The 10,628-nt window shown below is 31.2% G+C and overlaps 1 protein-coding gene across 5 annotated transcripts; it reads left to right on the plus strand.

Annotated features, from left to right (window-relative positions):
• Positions 1-374: 374 nt before the first annotated feature.
• On the plus strand, positions 375-4,933 carry LOC139824416 (DNA polymerase epsilon catalytic subunit A-like). 5 transcript variants are annotated; one of them, XR_011735100.1, is made up of 6 exons: positions 375-840; positions 926-1,359; positions 3,707-3,873; positions 3,971-4,398; positions 4,492-4,572; positions 4,709-4,933. XR_011735100.1 is itself a non-coding variant. In XM_071796952.1 (5 exons), exons 3-5 carry the CDS (start codon positions 1,270-1,272, stop codon positions 4,068-4,070), a joined length of 357 nt encoding a protein of 118 aa, XP_071653053.1. In that variant the 5' UTR covers positions 376-840; positions 926-1,056; positions 1,220-1,269; the 3' UTR covers positions 4,071-4,933. The 5 variants fall into 5 exon arrangements, 2 of the variants coding, with proteins under 2 accessions (XP_071653052.1, XP_071653053.1); XR_011735099.1 differs by having other exon boundaries at positions 3,971-4,572; XR_011735098.1 differs by having other exon boundaries at positions 4,492-4,933.
• The last annotated feature ends 5,695 nt before the right edge of the window (positions 4,934-10,628 follow it).

Raw genomic sequence — 10,628 nt, forward strand, 5'->3', positions numbered from 1 at the left:
AGAAAAATAAAGAATAAGATAAAGGAATAAGGAATAAAGCATGTTGCATCTCACTTTAATGTACGTGTACTGAAGTGAGATGCGACATTCCTTATTCCTTATTTCTTTATCTTATTCCTTATTTTTCAAATAAGGCGATAGGCGATAGCGATAGCGATAGCGATAGGGACAGCGACAAGGTTGCCGACAAAGATGGCTATACCTTTGTCGGCAACTTTGTCGCTGTCGCTATCGCTATCGCTATCGCTATCGCTATCGTCTATTGTGCAAGGGGCTTTAAAGCTGGGAACACATATTTTTGCATAACGCATAATACGTAAGCATAAGAAAATTGATTGGTCTATTTCTTTATGCACATGTGTATGGACCAATCAATTCTCTTATGCTTATGTTTATGGGCTTATGCAAGTTTGTGTGGATATAGCTTAAGGCTGAGATTGAAAAGAGATGTATGACATGTGCGTCGTGTTAGTCGTGTACGCTCAGTGCAGACAGTGCGTTTAGCGCGTTCAGCGCTCGTGCTGTAGTGCTGTCAGCTGTCAGTCAGTTATAACCTAAAAATATATATCGTGCATTACCGTGGTCTCTCTCATCTTAATGTTTCGAGAAAAGGGACTTTGAAAGTTAATAAAATATGCGTGTATTGTATAATAAATCATATTACAAGAGATAATATTTTTTCAGTAATGGAAATTATTTAATGAATTACATGTATACTCTATAAAATTGAATGTGGACTGCTATAAACACATTAGAAACTCCACCGCCAACATCCGCACATTCTGCAACAATACATAGGAACTTAATGGTCATTTTTGGCGGAGTCTGCAATGGATATAGGTATATTTTTGTAAAATTATGTATACACGTACAGAAACAAAACATGTACATCATATATTTATGCATCATATTGCTTGTTTTATAGGCCCAATAATGTATGGTGCTTAAATTTGGACTTGTATACCAGGCACAAGCAAAGTACATCAAATTTGAAGCCGCAGCCACATTACGGCCAGTCGCAAATTGAACTTGGGGAGAAGCATCTACTTGTGCTTGGTATTCTTAATTATTCTTAAGATTAAATCTTGATATTGAAATAAATGTCGCTCTTGTATTAATTTTATTTACATAAGAAACAGTAGATTAAAATTTCTCTTTATTAATGTCAGAATAAATATAATTAGATAATTATATGCTTGTGCGTGTGGAAAATGTATAGGAGGTTGCACAGGACCAAATGCTGCTATGAATGATGCTTAGTTGTTAACAATGGAAGGTATGTCTTGGACGTGGAGGAAAATTAATATGCACAATACAGAGTGGGCACCAACGCGTATTTGGTGTCATCAAGCTTGTAAGGTAGTATCTAATTTAGTTTCCATTGAAACGCAAGTTTGTTGAATATAATTAGGCTACATATACAGAGTGTCTCTGGAAAGTGACAACGAACTTAAAAGGGTTAGATTGATCTGGCGCCTAGCACTTTAAGGAATCGTCGTCGGATACGAATTACTTAACAAAAGTTGTTCAGTTTGATCACATCAATGATTCTTTTAAGTTTATTGCCATTTTTTGGAAACACCCTGTACATTACTAGATCTTAATATGGCCATGTAAACGTAATCTATGTATGATTTGCCATGTATTTCGCAAACGCTTGAAGCACTGCTTCTTTTTTATCGTTTGTCCATTGTATTCTTTTTATTTTTCCATTAAAAAATTTTACAAGACAACAGAAAATTTTATATAATTGAATAAGTGTGAAAGTACTATTGTACTAAAATTTAACGTAAGAATATTTTTATTAATGCTATAGTCGAACACTCATTTTATGTTTAACGGTATCAGATTAGATATATTATATATTATGTATGTAAAATGTTAAAGTTATATTAAAAATGTAAATAATATATATTTTTAAGAATAATTACTAGTTATTAATATAGAATAAGGAAAATAAACTTGCATTATTGGAAGTCGTATAGCCATGGATTGGCAACAGATAAAAAAATTACTACTACGTTTTTGTTTTCCACCTTATTATCAGCTTGGTTTTGACATCATTTTGTGTGTTACTCAATGACATATCTATAATAAACAATGTGTTATAACTATTATAAATAATGTAGTAAGAGTACTTCTATATAAATTACACATGAGTATTATAATCATGGATTTTGGCAATAATAGATTAGAAGCATTAATTACTATTGCGTTTCCGTTTTTCTCTTTCTTTATCTGTTTGATTTTGACATTTTAGAATCATTTGATGTGGTACACAATGTTATATCTACAATAAATGTGTTAAAACTATTATTATAATACAGTAAGAGTACTTTTATATAAATTACACAAGCATCAAAAGCAATGTAAACCATGTAAATATTAAGATTATAATTTCCATGTCCTGTATAACGACATGGACTTAAACATCAAATAACATTATACTAGTCAGTTATTAATATTAATCTTACGTCAGTTATTATTACTTATTCTCAAGTTTTTTTAAGTTCAAGTTTTTTTGGACTCTGTCCAATGCAAAATCAGTAATTACAACCTGTATATCTTAATTCTTGTACAGCTTTTAAATATTGAATATATCTCTGCCTGTGGTTACCAACAATGTTCTCCATATATTCTATCAGAATGGCATAAATGTGATAAGATCCCTGAAACGTCAAAATCATTGAAATTGAATTGAATACTGTGTTACTGTTTTCATAACGCGCAACTAGTTGACCGACTTGTGTGGCAATTCTCTTGCCAATATTCAAATTAAAACATGGTCTTAGATGTCAGATTAATCTTTATTGATAAAAGGTTATCCAAAGATCTTTACATTGTAAAGATTTTTACATTTACTTCTTTATAAATTTTCACGATTAAAGTAATCTAATCAATAATCATTTGATCACGGTAAAACGAATATTATACGTCCCAAATTTTTTCTGATACAAAATAAGTCATATCTCTTAGCAGTTTTCCTATCTTCTATAGTTAATGATTTATGTTACTCGTTTTATCTGATGAGAATTTTATATTTATCCTATAATAAACAGTATATATTTATCCTATATAATTCTATAATGAACAACTTTCTTTTCAATAAATTCTACTAGTTCTTGCAAAGTAACCTAAAAAATAAACAAAACTATACCTTTTATTAAAATATTGATATATATAAATACACACAATCTATGTACCTAAGAAAAAGTATAATATGAAATATGAATTACTTTTGATAAATAATGCAAACTGTCATTATGTATGTATGTACATACAAGGGAATCGTATATATTTATTGTTATTTTGTTCTAGTTTTGATTTTATTATAACAGAATGATAGCAGAATGATAAATTAGATACATTGCACTTAATACTATATTTCTATTAATATAACATTTTACACGTAAAGCGATCTAATACAGGATAATATTCTGTTTTTATTAATTTTGTTGCAAATGTAATATAAGTTTTCTATCTGTGTTTATTGAATATCTTATAATATGTTTGCTTTTACATACAACTATTATCAACTAGTACTCTATTCCAATTTTATTGTAACTTTATATACTAACTAAAACTTGCTTAAAAAAATGCTTATCTAAATTAATTAACGAAAGTACCTTTCAAAAACTCATTTGCAACAACTTAATTTATTCGAATTGATAATATTGCGACTACATAAGTTGGGATTATTCAACAGGACATGGCAGTGGGTGGTGATGCCGTGACAGTTATTTCTAGCTACGATGAAATCACTCTGTGCAATTCGGCGTTTAAAACATTACGAAGCATAGTAAACGCATGGTTGCTCGAGGTATCCGTTTATAAAAATGTATTCGCGGATTATCAGCTGATCCACTTCTATCGGTACGTTATTACTATTTGTTATACAGTTATCAATTATATTACTTAATTACATATTACTGTTATATAAAAATGCATGTACATATTCGCATGATTCCAGGTGGCTGAGGTCTCCAAGTGCCTTGCTTTACGATCCTGCTCTACGTCGTACTCTACACACTTACATGAAGAATAAGTTGTATATACAGTTAATGGCCTAGTTTACACCGATCTCTTGATACGCGTATCAAATAGTATATTTGAACTGATCAGCCAATAATCAGACTTATTTGCTAGTTATTTACTATTTAATACGCGTATCAAGTGATCGGTGTAAACTAGGCCAATAGCAGAGTTCAAAACGTTAGGTTGTATTATAGTCTTTACAAACTTTAACAAAATTATCGTGTGCACGAAGAAAAGATCTGTGAACGATGCTTTAGGCTATATAGAATTTGTTGTTCAAACTATACGAAACAAAGAGCTGTGTTTCACAGTATTGAAATTACGTTTGACCAATGTTGGGAATATCTAATATGGCTTGACTTGGTACCCTGATTCATCATTCATTTGATTCATGAAATAACATTAATACTGTGTTGTGTAACGCTAATTTAATTATATATTTGCTTTATCGAACAGCACAATCATGCTGACATTAAAGGCCAGTTATCTAGAGATGATGCGAAAGATGAGAATACTGAAAATGATGACAATGACGCGGTAAGAAAAATTTTTTATAGCATTTTTATAGATATTTTTGGAAACTGATGGTTCTTACTTGACGATATTTTTATACTGCTTTGATTAATTCAAGTGCAGGATTGATCTTTATACTATCTTTTCCACCCATATCCAGATTAGGATATTCCTCGAGAGTTAATGTCTTTTCCGGCAAATTTTGATGTATTTTTTGGGCTATTTTGCAAATAATACACACGTTAGGGCCATTAAAACTACTGAGCTCCCATATCGATAAAATATTAATTTTAAATTTATTTTACTCTATATATAAAAACTTTATATTAATTTTAAAAACTACGTAATATATGTAATATATGTAAATAAATATACTTGAACAATCTTTGAGACATTTCTCCTGATATCAATATTTTCGCAAACTCGGCTGTATTTTCCAATGCACCTAGACCAAGTGGTGCTATAAAAGATTGACTCTGGCTGTGTCTTCTTCTCGGCCTTACAGTGTTATTAGCTTCGTTCTCACAATCAGTCATACATTGATACACTACGTTTATATATCCTGCTACTACAGCGTTAAAACTCGCTTGACATCCTGATTGTGTATCTTGAAATAATGAGGTAAAAATTACAAAAGTGAGAAAATTCATTAGCGTATCCACGATTTTATTTATCAAAATGTAGTAAAATCTGTTCATTTTTGTAATTTTCACCTCGTTTCAAGATATATAATCGACCTCCAGACGTACGCGGCGGTTTATTTTATCGACGTTAAAAGTTGGCGGGAATTCGACTTTTCGTCATGACGGGAAGTCGACTTTTATCGACGGTTTTTGAGACATTCGCCGACTTCAAGTCGACTTTCGTCCTTAAAAAAGTCGACTTCTCTGCCAGGTCAGTTTCGGTAAAAGTCGACTTCAAGTCGACATAAAGTCGACTTTTTAGTCTTAGGGTATCTTGAGAAATGAGGAAAAAATTACAAAAGTGAGGAAATTCACTAGAGTGTCTACACTAGATTTTATTTGTCGAAATCTAATGCAATCTATTCACTTTTGTAATTTTCACCTCGTTTGAAGATACACAATCGATCCCCTGACGATTATCGGCCATATACATATTGTCCGCGTTCAGCAGACCAAGCCGCTCAGTAGCAGTCGAACGTGATTGGCTCTTACTTTTAGAACCAACCAATCAACGCAGAGTGTTGATAAGACGAACTCAACAGTTGTGTCTGCTGAACGCGGCCATTATATACGTCATTGGCCGAAATGCTTGCCGCACAGCACGAGGTAGCCAATTAACGTACCGAATTTCCAGAACCAGATTTTTATTGGCTAAAGCGTCGCTTTCCGCTGCGCGGCTAGCGTTTCTGTGTGCAACAACTGTAATAAGGTTGCATGCCCTTGGAGAAAGAAATAGCGGAACGGAATTTAAAATGGAATTACTCTGATTGGCTAATCTCCAGATAGGAGCTCTCTAGGTAGCATATTAGCTAATCAAAGTAATTCCGTTTTAATTTCGTTTCGCTATTTCTTTCTTCATGGAGATGCAGCCTAAAGTTATAAAACGCAGTCCAGCAGAATACGAACACGTGATTGACGACTAACGCGCGCGAAAAGTATTTCAAAAGACCGTTACATTCTATATTGCATTGTTGACGATTCTTCATTGTTCTGATTTTTTCCTGCAGGAATAAACGATCTTCTCAAGTCTTCTACGCTTGCTTTGTATTTTAAAAGTGCTATCTAATAAACTACGTTAAGGTTGCGGTCCACTTGACGAGCCTAACTGTTACTTGAAAGTTCTAATATGTACGCAATAGTCAGATTTTACGATAATGTGCACTATGTGTGCTCCATTAACCAGGTTTATGCCACTAAACATCATATTACAAAAGCCAGATACAGAGATGGATTTAGATATCCCGCAACCATAATAGCAAAAAACAGTAAGTATGAAAATACTTCATACATTAAACTGTTCATATTATATCGCATTAACATATTACTGATTGCAGTAAAATAATTGGAAAATTTAGCATTTGGACTATAAATAAAACGTTAAATATACTTTTCTGATTCAAAATATTATTCTGAATGTAACTTTGCTAGGTTCACCTTGCCAAGTAAATCAAAGGTCACGTACTCCTCTCAATTTAAAAATGAATAACAAAATGTACAAATACAACTTTTTTATTATTACAGAGGATAAGAAGCTATTACAGACGATAGTTACAAATATTGATACCAAGAAACCTTATGTATCATGCAACAGAACTTACAAAGAACTTGCAAGTGATAAATCTAGTACACAAATTCTAGATTGCAATAATCGAAGAAACGTTATTGTATCAACATTCTGTGGTATGTTCTTACTTCTTAACCTTATACGTGTTCTCGAACTATGTGTTACTATAAATTATTGACATATAAGTATGGACTACGCAATTCCTACATAAAAGTTTTCAAAAAGTGTCCTAACCTCTACCTCGTTCCCTCTTTGTCTGTACGCGACCTCTACCAGTCGCTATCTCTTTTCTTCCACCGGTGAGTCACCGGTCATATTTTTCTATACCTGGCGTAGTCCATACTATATGAATATAATATTAAAATAGATTACATTAACACTGCACTGACACCGTGTTTCTGGAGCACTCACCCTGGGACTTTTAAGTCCAAAGGGTTTTTGAAAGCGCTTCTGTGTTTCAACAAAATCTATACAAATTTATGCATCATCTTTAAGGTTTCGAAAAGTGATTTCTATAGGCCAGAAAGTTTGCAATTTTTTTTAAGTATTGAAACGACAGGAGAAAACGGTAAAAACTGTATAAATGAAAAATCAGCTGTGCCTTAAAAGGCTCATGGTGTCCGCGCAGTGTTATAAATGATACTATTATTTGAATGAAATACTACTATTTCATACTATTTTTAATTAGGTACTACCAAACATAAAATCTTTAATGATACAAGTGCAAATAAAGATGAGACTGTAACACTACACAAACCAGACATTGATTGTCATAACATTCACGTGAAAACATTTCATCGTGAGTAAACACTTATTTGTAATATAATTTGCTTTTAAATGCGGGTTATTATTACAAGTATTATGGCAATCTAGTATCCTTTAGTAAATATTCCAACAACTGTAGACTTTAATATTGCAAGCCGTTGCTTGCATATAATGTTTGTAATAATCTGCAAATACAGGAATATTTTTATAATAAGTATAATGAGATAAAGACACATCAACGTTTATCTTACAACTGACACGTCCCGATTAGAGATATCTATAATCGTTATAAATATCTCTAATCGGGACGTCAGTTGTAAGATAAACGTTGATGTGTCTTTATCTCATTATACTTATTAAAGATATTCCTATATTTGCAGATTATTACAAAAACATTACATGCTCTTTTTGTATGTTCAGAAAATATTAGCAAAACGATAAATTGTAATGATAGATGTGCTAAAAACGATGAGATTTATAATATCAACTGTTTGGACACTCATTATGAAAATTCTTGTGTCCGCATCTAATTATGATCACGCATTTGTTTACATACTTGTCTTAAATACAAATGTCTAAAAATGTTACACGAAAATCTATTATTTTTAAAACTTTTATTTCATCCGGCTATAATAGGCAAACACCCATCGTGACGATTTGACCATTGGTTTTGGTCCTCGTCGTCAAGATGAGTGTTTGCCAATTATAGCCGGATGAAATAAAAGTTTCATTATATTGGCAATTTACGAATGTACTTTAGGTCTATTATTTTTGTTTAGGAAATAAAGAATCAATGAACTGTGATAAAATAAGTGCAAATAACGATGAGTGCAATAACGAGACTGATATTCTCAATCAAAAGGACAGTTGTAGGAGAAACGTTGATAAATCTTTGTCTCATGGTAAGACTGTACTTATTAGAGATATTCCTGTATTTGCAGATTATTACAAACGTTATATGCTAATCTGTTTTTATATGGACAGGAGATATTAACAAAACAATAAACTGTAATGATGAATATACTAATAATGAAAACGATGAGAATGATGCCAACTATTCAAACTCTGATTGCCAGAGGAATATTCTTATGCCTATGTCTTGTAGTTAGTATACATATAGATAGAACTTTTATAAATGCAGATTTTTAGAAATATTATATGTATATACCCCATTTTTGTCTTTGTAGTATATACAAGCAATATCAGGGATTCTGATGATAAAAATACAACTACTAATGAGACTAAGAACTGCAGTCCAAAATGTAATTCACTGAATAGCGTTGACTTATTACGTGATGCCCATGATGGTGAGTATACCATTATTTAGAAATCCTGTCTTGTAAGTACTAATTGTTATAAATGCTTTATAATCCCTTATCTATGTTTATGTCAGAAACTATTACAACAATACATTCTAATGAAAGAAGTGGTGGAAATGACGAAACTGGAATCTCTATCCAAGATTTCTTTACTGAAGAATGTGATATGATGCTTCCTGTAATTGGTGAGTACATTGATAATGTCGAGAAATACTCTAGTAAATATTACCTATTATAAATATTATAGAGTATTTTGAATCCATCTTTCGATTTCAGCAATTTCAGATATTAACAGCAATTTGTATGGCGTAAATGTGATCAAACAGAGAGATATTGATACAGAAAGCGAAAACATTGAAGTCTCAATTTCTTGTAAGCAATAATGATTTTCATATTTTATTAAACTTCGCATATGACGTATACTATATATGATAATATATTAATGTGATAAAATATTGCAATGTGCTAACTTGTATATTGGAGCAAAGTATAATAGACAATACTTTACTTTACAAACTATAAAAACACAACACATACTTTTTTCTAAATGAGTGTATACATTTTTCCTATTATTTTATAGCTACATATAATGGCTGTGCATTTAACAATGTGGACAAGTGTGTTAAGCGATTGACATTTAGCACTACTGGTATGTTCATGTCAAGCATATGATTAATAGAATATGTGAAAAGTAAGAATAAGTTAGTTAGAAACAAGAAATAAAATATTTGGAAAACGTAATAGTAGTATCGGGATAATACATGTCATAATGCCCGTATCAGACTACGGATTGGGATTGAGATTGGATTGAAATTTGACCAATCAGAGCAAAGTTTACTAAACTTGAAATCAGTTTTCTCTGTTCTGATTGATTAAATTTCAATCCAATCTCAATCCCAATCCGTAGTCTGATACGGATTTTAGTGTTATTTTTTAACATAGTCATAGTTCACATAACAAATAAGATACTTGTTAGAATGTAAATCAGCTATAGCGTTCCCTGGAAAAATAGTACTGATAATATTTTTTATTAATAATCAAATATTTTTGAATTTTTTTACTTTAATTTTCTTTATAAGTAACTGACTCTTATATTCCTTCTAATTTATTTATAGTATCTATGAGAGATATCTAGTTTTTTGCTGTGCCATCATATTGTGCAATAAATTATACTTTATATACATATAATTATGTGTTTAGAAGAACCATCTGTAGATGCAGGAAACGTATGCGCGCTTCCTACTTGCCAAGATAATACTAACCCAGAAATTGTCGATGTTTCAATATCTAATGGTATGTATGATTTTCATTACTTTTTATAAATAATTTTCGAAATGCATTTTTAATAAACAAATTGCATAGTAATTTGTGTATGCTTATATTAATGGACAGTTCCCATAACGTTGATCTTGCTGCATATTTTTAAGAAATAATGCTAATATTTTAAACTTAATTAATATATGCTCTACATGATGTTTTAAATATATTTTTTGAAATATGATAATAAATTTTTCACTACTTTGATATATAGTATTATTTTCTTTTGTCGTCTTTTATGTGTCTATTGCGTATATAGCTAACGTGTATACATTGATATACAAATTTATATTATATTGTATGTACATAGGGGCTGTGTCCCTTGATTCACATAGTTATCTAATTTTTTTGTTCTTATTTTACACTAGATAATGATAATGATGAAGATGCAGATTATACACCTTCAGAACACAGTTCTTTAGACAGTGAATC

The sequence above is a fragment of the Temnothorax longispinosus genome, unplaced genomic scaffold (assembly GCF_030848805.1).
Source record: "Temnothorax longispinosus isolate EJ_2023e unplaced genomic scaffold, Tlon_JGU_v1 HiC_scaffold_364, whole genome shotgun sequence".
Lineage (NCBI taxonomy): Eukaryota > Metazoa > Arthropoda > Insecta > Hymenoptera > Formicidae > Temnothorax > Temnothorax longispinosus.

What these genes read in the sequence shown, in the direction of transcription:
- LOC139824416 (XM_071796951.1), top strand. Translation starts at nt 1,270, where the DNA reads ATGGAAGGTATGTCTTGGACGTGGAGGAAAATTAATATGCACAATACA. An exon ending in GGTGTCATCAAGCTTGTAAG is followed by an intron (nt 1,360 to 3,706) that starts GTAGTATCTAAT and finishes ATTATTCAACAG; the next exon opens with GACATGGCAGTGGGTGGTGA. An exon ending in CAGCTGATCCACTTCTATCG is followed by an intron (nt 3,874 to 3,970) that starts GTACGTTATTAC and finishes GCATGATTCCAG; the next exon opens with GTGGCTGAGGTCTCCAAGTG.